At 44.8% G+C, this 12,645-nt stretch overlaps 3 protein-coding genes across 8 annotated transcripts; 2 read left to right on the forward strand and 1 right to left on the reverse strand.

Annotated features, from left to right (window-relative positions):
- The first annotated feature begins 717 nt into the window (after positions 1-717).
- LOC101072531 (tubby protein homolog) lies at positions 718-5,316 on the forward strand. The gene is made up of 10 exons (XM_003961454.3): positions 718-1,176; positions 1,507-1,672; positions 1,759-1,974; positions 2,589-2,749; positions 2,825-2,986; positions 3,077-3,189; positions 4,408-4,522; positions 4,602-4,700; positions 4,773-4,944; positions 5,016-5,316. Exons 1-10 carry the CDS (start codon positions 1,135-1,137, stop codon positions 5,147-5,149), a joined length of 1,380 nt encoding a protein of 459 aa, XP_003961503.3. The 5' UTR covers positions 718-1,134; the 3' UTR covers positions 5,150-5,316.
- A 324-nt stretch (positions 5,317-5,640) lies between these two features.
- LOC101072306 (interleukin-21 receptor) lies at positions 5,641-8,620 on the forward strand. Of its 3 annotated transcripts, none has more exons than XM_011603823.2 (8): positions 5,641-6,208; positions 6,466-6,604; positions 6,680-6,876; positions 6,959-7,116; positions 7,207-7,384; positions 7,454-7,547; positions 7,627-7,705; positions 7,767-8,620. In XM_011603823.2, exons 1-8 carry the CDS (start codon positions 6,109-6,111, stop codon positions 8,145-8,147), a joined length of 1,326 nt encoding a protein of 441 aa, XP_011602125.1. In that variant the 5' UTR covers positions 5,641-6,108; the 3' UTR covers positions 8,148-8,620. The 3 variants fall into 3 exon arrangements, with proteins under 3 accessions (XP_011602125.1, XP_029703458.1, XP_029703503.1); XM_029847598.1 differs by having other exon boundaries at positions 7,207-7,381; XM_029847643.1 differs by having other exon boundaries at positions 5,642-6,208; positions 6,405-6,604.
- Positions 8,260-12,242, reverse strand: ube2ib (ubiquitin-conjugating enzyme E2Ib). 4 transcript variants are annotated; one of them, XM_029848747.1, is made up of 8 exons: positions 12,075-12,242; positions 11,475-11,633; positions 10,887-10,965; positions 10,683-10,766; positions 10,391-10,463; positions 9,543-9,652; positions 9,244-9,323; positions 8,260-9,070 (listed from the first exon to the last, which is right to left on the reverse strand). In XM_029848747.1, exons 2-8 carry the CDS (start codon positions 11,516-11,518, stop codon positions 9,007-9,009), a joined length of 534 nt encoding a protein of 177 aa, XP_029704607.1. In that variant the 5' UTR covers positions 11,519-11,633; positions 12,075-12,242; the 3' UTR covers positions 8,260-9,006. The 4 variants fall into 4 exon arrangements, with proteins under 4 accessions (XP_029704607.1, XP_003961356.1, XP_029704699.1 ...); XM_003961307.3 differs by lacking the exon at positions 11,475-11,633 and having other exon boundaries at positions 12,075-12,238; XM_029848839.1 differs by lacking the exon at positions 12,075-12,242 and having other exon boundaries at positions 11,446-11,571.
- Between the last annotated feature and the right edge of the window lie 403 nt (positions 12,243-12,645).

A 12,645-nucleotide genomic window follows, 5' to 3' on the forward strand; every position in this document is an offset into this window, starting at 1 on the left:
TGGCTGTAGGGGAAGAATGTAAGATTTTAAACCATGAAATAGGGTCAGTGGCAGAGATGACAATTAAAGAGGACTGAAACACGTGAAAAGTAAAAGGAGAAAGTCTAGCAGTCCAATCCCTTAATCACTAAAGAAGAAACAACACCTATTAAAGAGTGAGACATTAAAACTGGGCCAAAATGGCTCGATCGCTGTCCTCCGGTATCACAAGTGTCTTTAAAGTCTGCGTCTAGCTCCCAGGTATGTGTTTTTTCTTAAATGGACAATCTAAAGATTCCTTCCTGGAAAATCAATCCAGCATGTCCTTACTCAGGAAAAGCAGTGGAATCAATTGTCCTTCCACTACATAATCCATAACTATGTATTCAAGAGAGGAATGCAATTTATATGCTCGGACGTACAAATACAGCATCAGATAAATACCTTGGTGAGTGGTAATTTGAATTAATCCTCTTAAAAGGCATTTCTTTATCTGTATATAGTCTAAAACTATTACAGTGATAAGTATGATTACATTAGTGGTAGTTTCAGTGGGTGTTAAAGTAGTGCTTGAACTGGTTGAGTAGGAGGTAGGTGTGAGAAGTTTTTAGTGCTTCCTTAATCCCTGGTGGTTGATCTAAAGATTACACAAGAGGTTCAGACTGATTTGAGAATGTTCTATTCAGAATTCAGCTATTTTTTTCTGTTTAATTTACACAGAAAAGACAGGAAAGGTCAGATTCAGGGGTAAAAAAAAATCAGGTCTTTCCCCAGCAGTTTAAACAATACTTTGGTTTCCTAATCTATACAGGACAAAAACAAATCTGGTAGTAACAGAGGGCATACACCATGGAATATACCTCTCATAAGCAGGAACATGAGTGTCTCCATAGAGCAGCAGCGTCTTACCGCTGAGACTGTCCACACTGGCCAAGCTGTGCAGCGCAGTTTAAGAACATTATCCTCTTTTAATCCACTTTGCCTTCTGCCACATGCAGGTGGACACAGATGGAGACGGCTACCACATTAGAGCACTCGCCTCTGTGTTTAATTGCTTTCTTCATTTTGAGAAACTCAGCTGTGTCTTTTATTGAGCGTTGATGCTGGATTTCATCAATCTTCCATTCTCCACTGTGTGACCTGCGGTCCGAAAGCATGGATGACCTAGATATACGGCAACAGAAGCTGGACAACCAGGTAAACAAACGAGAAGCATTTGTAGCAGTTCGAAGCTGGAGCAGCTCAGAATCTGCTTTTCAGGCTTTGTACCGTCGTCTTTAAATGAATAAAAACTGGTCAGAAATCTAAAACTGCAGCTGTACAACTGAATTCAAGTTTAAAATTTAGATTTTTATAGTAGAAGGTTCAGAGAAGTAGTAACATTCAGCAACAGAAGTCGCAGAGTTTTTAAACACAACAGTGCAAATTGTAAATTAGGGAGGTAATAAAAAACGCAGAAGCTCTGGCACGCAGAAATATCTGTGGTACTGATAAATTAAGAAACATCATCAACACTTTGTCCCACAGCGCACACTTTTGATGAAGAAGCAGCAAAAAAAGAGGGCAGATGCTCAGATGGTCATAGCCAACCGGGATATTCGGCAAAAGCAAAAAAACAGAAAACAAAAAACCGTGCAATCCGACGAAACTCCTCTTTTGATCAGCCAGTCGCTGAGCAACACATCCCTCTGTGGTGAGTTTGAAATGATCATATGATGAAGCTGAACAGCTCTATTCGCATTGTTTTGTTGACTCTTTTTTGGAATTGACTTACTGCAGACCAAGTGGAGCATGCCCACGATAACCCCCTGGATGAGATCACACTGGGGGAATGTGATGTGATGGAGACCCTGATGTTAGACGAGAAACCTGCAGGAGGGCAAATGAATTTAGAGATTGATAAAGGGCCTGAGGTGAAGAGCGAAAGGGAGAATGATCCGCAGGTGGAGACAAAAAAGACAAAGAAAAAGCGTGAGAAAAAAGAAAAATGCAAAGGTGAGAAAGGTGCAAAAACCCAAAACCTTGTTTAAATGTTTTTCTGTTTGTTGTGCTGGAGCGAGTGTGTGAGAGGAGCAGTCAACATCAAACATGCTGCTTTTCAGAGACGGAAGAGAACGAAAATGAAAAGGAGACTGAGTCAGTAAAAGAGAAGGAGAAAAGGGAGAAAAAGCCCAAAAAGAAAGACAAAGCGAAAGAAATCGAAGACCCACAGAAGACAAAAAAGTCCACCAAAAAAGATTGCAAACGTAACTTCCATTTAGTGTCTAATCTAATACTGCCCCTGCACCTGTTCACGTGCATTTACATGCACTAAGACCTGCTGACGTTTGATCTTTGCAGAGAAGAACCTGGAGGTTTCAAGCCACAAAATAGACTCAGTGTCTGAATTTAAACAACTGGAGAAAAATAAACAGGAGGACAGTGACGAGGAAGAGGAGGAGGAGGAGGAGGAGGAGGAGGAGGAGGAAGAGAGGTCCAAAATTCCATCCCCCCAATCACCAAAGAGGAAAAGACAACTTGACATATGTGAGCCATAATCCTTCCCGATGCATTCCACAGTCTGCAGCATTCACCTTGAATGTGGGTGTGTGTGTGTGTGTGTTCCACAGCAAGGTGCCAAATAAGTGAGGAAAGCAAAGATGAGGAGGTCAAAGGAAAGGAGAAAAATGGTAAAAAGTCAAATAAAGAAGGCAAATCTACACCAAGTCTGGCGACACTGAACTCCAACTACAGGGAAACTTCATCGTCCAGCAGTGACTCAAATGAAAGCGTGAGCATCACTGAAAGTGGACTCATCAGGACTGACTGACTGGTGCTACAGATCCTTCTCTCGCTCTCTTTCCAGTCCTGCTCTCCCATGTCTGTGGATGATCTCAAGGAGTTTGCTTTGCGTCCGGCTCCCAGAGATGTGACCATCCAGTGTCGGGTGACGAGGGACAGGAGAGGGATGGAGAAGGGCATTTACCCGACATACTACCTCCACCTGGAGAAGGAGGACGGCAAAAGGGTCGGTGCCTTCATTTGATTATTGATTGTCCTTCTGTTGATCTGCTTGATGGCTGTCCTAATGTGTGCTTGTCCTGATGCTCCCGCCAAGGTGTTTCTAATGGCCGGCAGAAAAAGGAAGAAGTGCAAAACATCCAACTATCTGATTTCCACCGACCCAACCAATCTGTCCAGAGACACAAGCTGTTATATTGGAAAATTAAGGTACAATGTAATTATCCTTCAATTACATCTTTTTGGGGGGTACTTCCTCACGACCCACAGCATCTGCTGAGATGCTATTTAGGCAAAATAGAAATTGTTTTTTAATAGTTCTGCACTGTAAGACAGGGTGGGTGAGTCAGCGGGTCCCTGCCACTGGGGGCGCTGCCGCGCCTGAGCAGGCAGAGCATGACTGGTTTAGGACTGAGAAGTAGAAGCAGGTGCGGGGGTTGTTTATACCGGTTGTTGCTCCGCTATTGCGCGTCTCCAGAGAATCCTTATATTGTTTACTTTCCAAAAGCATTCCATTGTTGTCATATTGCATCTGTTGACACACTATTTCCGGTTTCACTTATCGTTGACTGCAGATATAAACGGTCATTGTCTCGAGATTTATGCCACAGACCGTCTCCCTTTGTTGTCAGTCCTCTGAATGTGATGCACATTTTAAGTGTCCATATGTGCGCTTTGTTTAATCAATCAAATCAATCTTTATTTATATAGTGTCTGTTACAATCAAAATTGTTTCTAGGCGCTTTCCAGAATCTCAGGGCCTGACCGCCAACAAGCAACAGAGCCAAGGAAAAACTCCCCTTTAACAGGAAGAAACCTTGAGCAGGACCAGGCTCATGTAGGGGGACCCTCCTGCTGATGGGGGGCTGGGTAGAGAGAGAGGAGAGGGGGGAGGGCAGGTAGAGGAGAGAATAGGCAGAGATCATGCAAGTAGAATAATTATAAAAAACTGCTGGTATAGGAGTTGAGTGGGTCAGCGTACAGCTATGAAGGAGGTGAAACCTTTGCAGAAGTTTGCTGGATTATTATTAAAATGCTAATGATAATTATTCATGTTGGTTGGTCTGCTGTGGTTAAGCAACAGATCTATTGTGAAATGTGTATTTTGGTTAGTCATGGCAGTTTATTATTATTGTTTATCCCAAAACCACAAGCATACACCCATGCACAGTGAATCTTGTTTATGCCAGATGAAAGTGCATTAAAATGGAAACTTTATAGAATGCATTCTAACATATGGTTTCTTCAAAACATATGTTTTGAAGAAACCTACGGTCATGAATCCCTGAGTATCCATCACGTTAATGATTTAAAGTTGTTATATAGAGCGAGGCTGTACATCAAATCTAAGCCTGCAGTGTTGCAGTAAGGCACACAAACAAAAGCTCCATGGATGTTGGGGGCATTTTTCAACAAAACTGGTTGCAGGTCCAATGTTCTTGGAACAAAGTTCACTGTCTACAATGGAGGTGAGAACCCAGAAAAGAAGCCTTTTGTTCAGGAGAGTGAGTCCCTGCGGCAGGAGCTGGCAGCAGTTTGCTACGTGAGTGAAACCTGTGCTTTAGACACAACCTTCCTGATGTTCTGGGAGGAAAACCACATTAAAACACTGTTGGTTCCAGGAAACAAACGTGCTGGGATTCAAAGGTCCCAGGAAAATGACTGTGATCATCCCCGGAATGTTAGAGAATGATGAAAGGGTCTCCATCCATCCAAAACACGTATGTTTACCCCTTCTGCCCTGGATATCAGTTGCTGGCTGTTTAGTTTATAAGCGTTTCCCCTCATTGCAGGAGCTGGAGACCCTCCTGACCCGCCATGCCAACAGAAACACGGACAAACTGGTCACCCTGGTGAACAAATCCCCAACCTGGAACGAACAGACTCAGTCATACGTGCTCAACTTCCACGGACGCGTCACCCAGGCTTCCATCAAGAACTTCCAGATCATCCATCCTGACAACGGTACATCATCCCTGACATTTTCTACAAACGAAACACAATGACCAACCTTTTTCCTTTTGATTTACGTCCAGAGGACTACATCGTGATGCAGTTTGGCCGTGTGGCCGAGGACGTCTTCTCCATGGATTTCAGCTTCCCTTTGTGTGCCCTGCAAGCCTTTGCCATCACCCTCTCATCCTTCGACGGCAAACTGGCCTGTGAGTGAGGCGCGCTGGTGTGCCTGATGACCGGAGCTCCCACCTTCAATCCAAAGAATATGTCAAACATAGATTTTAATTATTTTCCTACAAATCTTGTAAGAAAGAGAAGTTATGGACGAAGGCGGCGAAACATCTGTTTTTCTATGCTGAATAATAAATGGCAGCATGTGTCCATGGTTATTTTTATTTCAGCAGAATTTACTGACATTTCAGTCAAAAACAGTGACAAAACCCACAAATTTATCTGTCGGATCGGCTGTTTTCTACGTTAAATCGAGAAACGAAAAAAAAAAACCCCCTCTACAACCATCAATCGGGACCTGCAATCAGCTGCAGATAGAGCTGCGGCCTTATCGGGTTTTCTGCTGTTGCGCAATAAGACCTGAAGATGCATCTAGTTATTTAATGAAAAATCCCTGTGCGGAAACATTGATTCACTAAACAAGCTGCTAAGCTAACGGCTAAATCAATTTCAAGCGCCATCTTCGCACCTCTGTATAAATCATCGCGCGCAACACGTTGCCCAGTCGGAGGTGGAATTTGACAGGATGTCTCGTTCAAATCAGCTGTGAGGAAGTCACGATCAGCCTCTTATCACTTCCACAGTCACCGCAAAGGCTTCCTCTACTTTGCACCATTGCACAACACGAGCTGCCCGTTTGCGCACACTCAGCAGCGAGGAGATGAATTTGAATCTGATTCTCTTTTTTTTTCCTGACATAGATGTTGATCAATGTGCATGAGCTGACATCTCCACATCAGTGTTAATATACGGATGCGTTAACTCGATGTGACGTGACGTGCGAGTCCAACTTCACGCCTTCACGCATCCCCCTTAAATTGACGCCCGTTTGGCCAACCTGGGACAGGTTTCAAGAATGTGCTCTGCTGCTCTGCCGCGCACTATCCGTGTTTGAAAAACACATTCACAGCCATCAGGTGGCAGGACTGAACCTGGGGGCAGATGCTGGGAACACGGGGCGTGATGGATCGTTGCTTTCATCTGAGGCTGAAGCTGTGGACCCTGTTGGCGCTGTGGTCTGCAGGCACCATCTGTCAGACAGGTTAGTTTCATTGTTATTACTCTTGTTGTTGGATTTATTGCTTGATGTTTAATAGAGTCACGTTTGGTTGCAAAATCTGTATTTTTGGAAGAGTTGTGGAACTTACTGTGGACTTGTAAAGGAGGGAAATAAGTAAGTAAATGATAATGTACAATGAAAGAAAGCTGTAGAAGCTGATATAATATTTAAACATCAGGACAGATGCCAGCATTGAATCCTGATAACATCTGACAACATCTCCTGATGTACTTCGTCAGCTGCGGACCCTCGTCTCCAGTGCATCAACGATTTCCTCTTCACCATCAACTGTTCCCTGAAAGTGGCGTCGGAGAACGCCTCGCAGGTCTACTGGCTCTTCATCACGGATCATGAAGATATGGACGAAGAAGACGATGGGTGAGGCTCTTCTTCCCTAACATGACCCCAGCTGTCCCATCGCATGACCTCTGAGCGTCCCCTTTCCTCCCTTAGCAAACCGGAATGGTGTCGCATGACGGAGGTTGATGGAGGTCACTTCTGCTCCATCAACATCTCCAGCCTGTTGTCTAAGGATTATGACTACGCGGTGCCCTTGGACGACACGCAAGAATTCAATATCTTCCTCTGTGGCAGTAACGTCTCCAGCACCTGCAGCCTGCTGATAAAGGAATACACACCTGACACAAACAGTAGGGAGCGCTTGGTTCTGTGTTCTTGCTGTGTTGGTTCCTCTCTGCCTCTTCATGAATGTGCCTTCGTGAACACGTGTAGTTAAACCCAACGCGCCCTGCTGCCTCCGCCTCAGCCACAACGCCGCCCACTACCACTTCACCTGGAGAAGCACGTATGAAGAATACTACGGTTACACGGCCCTGACCAAGAACATGCTGTACCAGCTGCGGTACTACACCCGAGGTCCAGAGAGCAATGTAAGATGTGAAAGTCAGCATCCCTGGACGGACACGGAGCAGGCGGCCGCGTTTGGACGGTTGCTTTAAGACACGGTTTGTGTTTCTCAGATTTCGTCCCACGAAATGACCACAGAGTCTCTGAATTGTAAAGTGAGGGATGAAATTCTGATCCCGGGTGCTGAGTACGGTGCCCAAGTCAGGTCCAGTCCCAACCAGGTCTCATACCAGGGACAGTGGAGTGACTGGTCCTCTGAGATCCACTGGAAGACGGAGCCAGCTGGACGTGGTAAGAGCAGCTTCGAGGCGGTGAAACGTGGGATCAGGTACAAATCACGTGCTTCCTTTGCCTTCACAGCTGTGACCTCTGCCCCACTTCTTTCCGGACTGCGTCTGGAGTTCTTAGGTGCGATGGTGCTCCTCCTGCTCCTTCCCGTCGCTTGTGTTAAAATGTAAGGTCAGGGAAACATTAAAGACCACGCAGCCACGCTGCCCCCTCCCATTCCAACTTTGTGCTCTCCATATCCAAAGGTGGAGGAGACGTGCCTACATCCCAACTCCTGCCCCCTATTTCCACACCCTCTACAACGATTATCACGGAGATTTCAAGGTAAGCGTAGCTGTCGCCGTCACCCGGACGGCACGTCATCTGAACGCCATTGTACTTCCAGAGCTGGGTGGTTACAGGAGACCAGACCGCCGATGCGCTGAAGAGGGAGGAGGTGCTGCGCATCGACACCTTAACCAGGTATGAGGAAGTCCAGGAGGAAGAGCCTCGGCCCCGGAGCCCTCAGCAGATGCGGCAGGAGGCCATGTACAGCAACATCCCTCACCCGGGGTGCGACAGCTCTCTCCTGGGCGCGCCGTACGCCGTGAGCACCGCGGCTCCGGCTCCGGCTGAGGAAGGCCCGCGATGCTGGGCGTGCAGCAAAGTCCTGGAGAGAGGCGCTCCCCTCTACAGCAACGAATACTGCACGCTGAAGGCCTTCCACCAGTCGCACAGCTGCAGCGGAGCCGCAGCCGCTCCGCCGCACACCGAGTACGAAAACTAACACCTCGACTGCAGATGTTTGGGTGGTTTCAGAAAGAAAATCTCTATCCAAGGCTGGAAGAGCAGACAAAGCTCGGGCGCTTTCATACGACTCAATAAAGAAAGGGCAAATGTTTTGTAGAAAGTTTTATTTACGCCGACACATACATGAACAAAGCACCGTAATAACCTTAGTCTGGTACAGAAGTAATCCTACCTGCCTCAGTCATCATGGCCATTTTTATTTATTTCAAAGCAAACACTCTGAATAACAAAAAGACAAGGCAGCAGATTCTATCATATTTTACAGCATGCTGAATAGAAAACCTGGGAAAGAATTAGACAGAGCCATCTAGACACTAGTGAAGATACAACAGTATAAAAGTGCCATTCATTATACAGCAGTCGAAATACTGACAATGAAATAAGCCAAGTTTACATTACAGTTGTGGAACATAAAGGGGGGAAATTAAAGGAAGAGACCCTGTGAAGGAGCAAAATAAAACAGACGTTTTCTTTATTGGACAACGTGACGGCCAGCTTGCTTGGAGTTAATGAAATTGGTACCGAGCTGTGTCCCTTGCACCACATAAGACAATGTTTTAAAAGAAATGATGATGGTGCGGAAGCACCCATCCCCTCCCAGCAATATCTGCCAACTGGCATTTAAGAGCAACAATAACAAAACAACCCCCCCACCCCCCCAAAAAAAAAGAAAAAGATGGGTCAAAGGAGGATGGATGGCACAGAATGTGTGGAGTTTAAATAGAAGTCTTTAAGCAACTCCTGATGTGAGAGGAGCACATTCAACGAGAGACTGAGCGGGGAGGTGATTCTTGTTCAACCCATTCCTTCGGCCGCAGGGAAGCAAGTCTTCGCTCTTACGAGGGGGAGAATTTTTTGGCTTGTGCTCGAACTCTTTTTTCATATTCTACTCTGTTTTGGCTGTAAAAAGGGGTTCAAAATGGAAGTGTGAGTTATTATGACCCAATACCTGATGATATCCCCCAATAATGAAGCTTTACGTTTGGCTCTTCTGCCATAAAATGAGTTTCTCATCATTTGCTCCAGATCAAACGGGGAAAAATCTAAAACATTCCCAGTGACAGGTCACTCACCAGTAGATTGTGTAAGCCTCTGCTTGGGCGGGATCCTGTATATTTGGCTCATTTAGAAGTTCTTGGATACCTAACAAGATCTGTGGGAAAGATTACAAAAGCATTTATCACTTCAAATGAAACAGACTATAATTAGTTCAACAGAAAGCTAAAAAAACATTTAAATAAGCCCTAAATGACAACACTGGCCGGATTAATTAATGGGAGTTCACAGTTACCGAAACAGATTTTAACATGGAACATGGTTGGAAAACAAAACCAAAAGAGCAATGTGATGGTGATGAGGTCCATGCCCAGACCTGCTTTATTGTGATGGCTGGCCTCCAGTCCTTGTCCTCCTCCAGGATAGATAGGCATACGGTGCCCGATGGATACACATTTGGATGAAAGAGTGGAGGCTCAAATTTACCTGTAAGACATGCGTGCGTACAAATGTCAGACAAGAAGGAACATCACAGAGAGAAGCTAATGCAGCCTACTCACGCTGCTACATACAAACAACACCCCTGTCGAAGAGCAGCAGGTATGTCAGAGGAAGAGGACAGATTTGGGTTTTTGATTCATTTTCAGACCGCAAACCAATAAATACAGCACAAAGCTGAATATACGCAACAACATGTGCAGTCCAACGTTATGATCCACTTACAACATCTGGGTATCAATATTACATCACCACTGAACTGGCAAGTATGTCAGTAAATAACAACCACCCGCATCAATAGAAATAAAATGAAGCAATGAAGCACACAGACAGGGCTGCTCCTTGCATTGAAATTTTGTGCAAAGTCCAATCATTGAAAAGCGTTTATTTCTAAAATACAAACACGGAGCCAGAATTCTACACTAAACAGCTGCCCTTGACCTTCTGACTGATTCAGGATCAAACTTTTAAGTACTGTACAATAAAATGCAAGCAGAGCGAAGGCTCCTCGCGTCTCCAGTTTTATGTGTGATGATGTAAATGGAATTTATCACAATATCCCCAACACTGACAGTCAAAGCTATGAGTGTGAAACCTCCCAGATGAGGTCCTGGTGTTAGAGCTCCTTCAGTTCAACGTTTAGATCTACACATCGCCTAAACTACGACCCTCTGCAGAGGCCTGTTGTGAAAAAGATGTGTTTATGCTTAATAAGATCAAACTCACATTTAGGAGGTGAAGAGGGATAATCATCCTTGAACAACATGCGCAGTTTGAAAAGCCCCCCTTCCCACGGAGTCTGAGGAAGCAACCATCCATTAGTTTTGCAATTAAAAGGTAATGCATGTTTAGCATGTTCTAGCATGTTTTACAAACAGAAGCCGTATTTAATCAAGGACGCCTGACGTTCCACAGGCAAGAATGAATCTGTACTATCAATATTACAATAATCTAAAACATATAAGCTTCAGAAATCACTGTTTATTTAAATTGCGTGTTTTATCAAAACAGACATTACCCCTTTCTTCCCAGGAATAGCACATTCCCAGTTCATGAGATTCATGGTTCCATCTGCATTTTTTGTTGGTACAGCAACAAATCCCTGGAATAAGGGAAGATGATTTGGTAAACATGGGGTGAAGGATCACGTCCTGACTATTTATGGAGAGCTGAGGGCTCAAAGCCCCCCTGGAGGCTTCAGGCAGTGTTGGATGCTACTCACAAAAGGATGGTCCTTCCTCCACGCCTTGCGCTCCTGGGTAAGCCGGCTGAATGCAATGCCTGACATGACTTGTGGCCTTCTGCAAACCAAGACAACATCATGAAATAGTGTACATCCTCTAATCAGTGGGAGAACATTTAGATATAACCTTGTGGAACCTGGGCACGGGTCGTCCTTGTTAACATATCTTAACGAACTCTCAACACCTCATCATTCATTTTTGAATAAAAGATAAGGCGCTTATGACAACCTCCCCAAAGTTGTGTAAAATGCTGGGACCAGATATGCGAAACTACTGTAAACATCTGTTAATACCGCAAACGCTGCTAATTAAACCATCTGTAGCGTCGATATAGAATAAAGAACGTTGAAAGTTGCAATCTGCCACTCTCAATCTACAAATAGGACTTTTTAAAAACATCATTAGCCACTCTCCGTGCATGTCATAAATGAGTCAAGATTTATCAACGATGTCGCTTTTCCCATTTAATGCGCGATCAAGACAGCTTCTCCCATCGGATACTCAAAAACTAAAGTGAAAATACAAAAATCACCTTACGTATTTTCACGTTTCGTGTGTGAACCTACACGCTCGGTATCATAGCCAGGTCAGCGCTAGCCAGGGGGAACATACACCGGCTAGCACCGACAAAAGCCTTCTTCCAAACTCCGTGGCTGGGACCTGCTGTATGACGGCTCCTCAAATTAAACTCATTATTCTCCACGTCCTCGTTTAACGGCGCGTTTCTGCGGTCAAGGCAAACGTTTAAAAAAGTACACAAGCCATTTCATCTGCGAAGCTAAACGGTTAGCCTCACAAGCTAACTCATGTGCGCCAGAATCGTGCCCATATCCTTCCAGGCGCTGGCGCAGTTAGCGTCTGACACGGCCTGATGCAGCACAAAAATGCGCAATAGCGCTTCATTTGAACACAATTATGCGTCGTGGAAAAGTGACCGGTTTATTTATTTCGATGCGGGATTACACCAAAGGCGGAGCCAACAACAAGTGTGTGGAAATTTCAACATGTATAAATCGTGTCACAATCCATTAAACTAAGGACAAAGAGGACCGGGGCTAAAAGCCGCACACATTACCAAACTAGCGAAAACTGCGCAAAGTAGAGTGGGTAAAATGTCATAACACACGAACAATTTAAGACGTCCCCCAATTACGCCGTGCTCCTACCTTTCAGTATGGCAGCTCGGGCTCGTATAAATAAGCGAATTGTGTTAGTCTTGTTCAAATCCCGTTAAACCGTTGCAAAGTTTCCCTCCCGAAAAAAACCACCCGCTCCGAGTCAAGCCAGACACAGAAACGGCGTAACCGAATAGTCTTCCGTCGTTTACTTCCGTCTTTGTTTATATACCCACAGAACACCGTCTCTATACTTATAAGAACATTTTCTTCATTTCTTTCTTCTAAAATATTTCAAATGCCTGCGTTTATGCTTCATTCGCCCGCAAAATTAATTCAATTACGTCTCCAATTTTTTTTTTTTTTTTATCACCATGGACAATCGGATTCCCCGCGATGTTGGCTTTGCGGATGTTTCCTTCTCGCATGCGCTGTTCCGCAGTCCGTTACCGCTAGATGCATTAAAGGCAATAGCCTCACTGTTAAATATTTCATTTGGGTAGCTTCATTTAATTATATTTGTGTTATCCACCATCTAATGATTCACAACCTCGCGCCTTAAACTGGCATTTGCATTAAATCTACGGATTACTCTCTTGTCATGTACATCTTTGGCCGGATG

Source organism: Takifugu rubripes, chromosome 1 (assembly GCF_901000725.2).
Source record: "Takifugu rubripes chromosome 1, fTakRub1.2, whole genome shotgun sequence".
Lineage (NCBI taxonomy): Eukaryota > Metazoa > Chordata > Actinopteri > Tetraodontiformes > Tetraodontidae > Takifugu > Takifugu rubripes.

Coding starts and splice junctions, on each gene's coding strand:
- ube2ib (XM_029848747.1), bottom strand. CDS start 11,518: ATGTTCCCCCTGGCTAGCGCTGACCTGGCTATGATACCGAGCGT. Junction 10,464..10,682: donor CTATTCCTGGGAAGAAAGGG/GTAATGTCTGTT, acceptor TTGCTTCCTCAG/ACTCCGTGGGAAGGGGGGCT. Junction 9,071..9,243: donor GAGGCTTACACAATCTACTG/GTGAGTGACCTG, acceptor CCCTTTTTACAG/CCAAAACAGAGTAGAATATG.
- LOC101072531 (XM_003961454.3), top strand. CDS start 1,135: ATGGATGACCTAGATATACGGCAACAGAAGCTGGACAACCAG. Junction 2,987..3,076: donor AGAAGGAGGACGGCAAAAGG/GTCGGTGCCTTC, acceptor GCTCCCGCCAAG/GTGTTTCTAATGGCCGGCAG. Junction 4,523..4,601: donor AGCTGGCAGCAGTTTGCTAC/GTGAGTGAAACC, acceptor TGTTGGTTCCAG/GAAACAAACGTGCTGGGATT.
- LOC101072306 (XM_011603823.2), top strand. CDS start 6,109: ATGCTGGGAACACGGGGCGTGATGGATCGTTGCTTTCATCTGAGGCTG. Junction 6,605..6,679: donor ATGGACGAAGAAGACGATGG/GTGAGGCTCTTC, acceptor TTCCTCCCTTAG/CAAACCGGAATGGTGTCGCA. Junction 7,706..7,766: donor ATTATCACGGAGATTTCAAG/GTAAGCGTAGCT, acceptor TTGTACTTCCAG/AGCTGGGTGGTTACAGGAGA.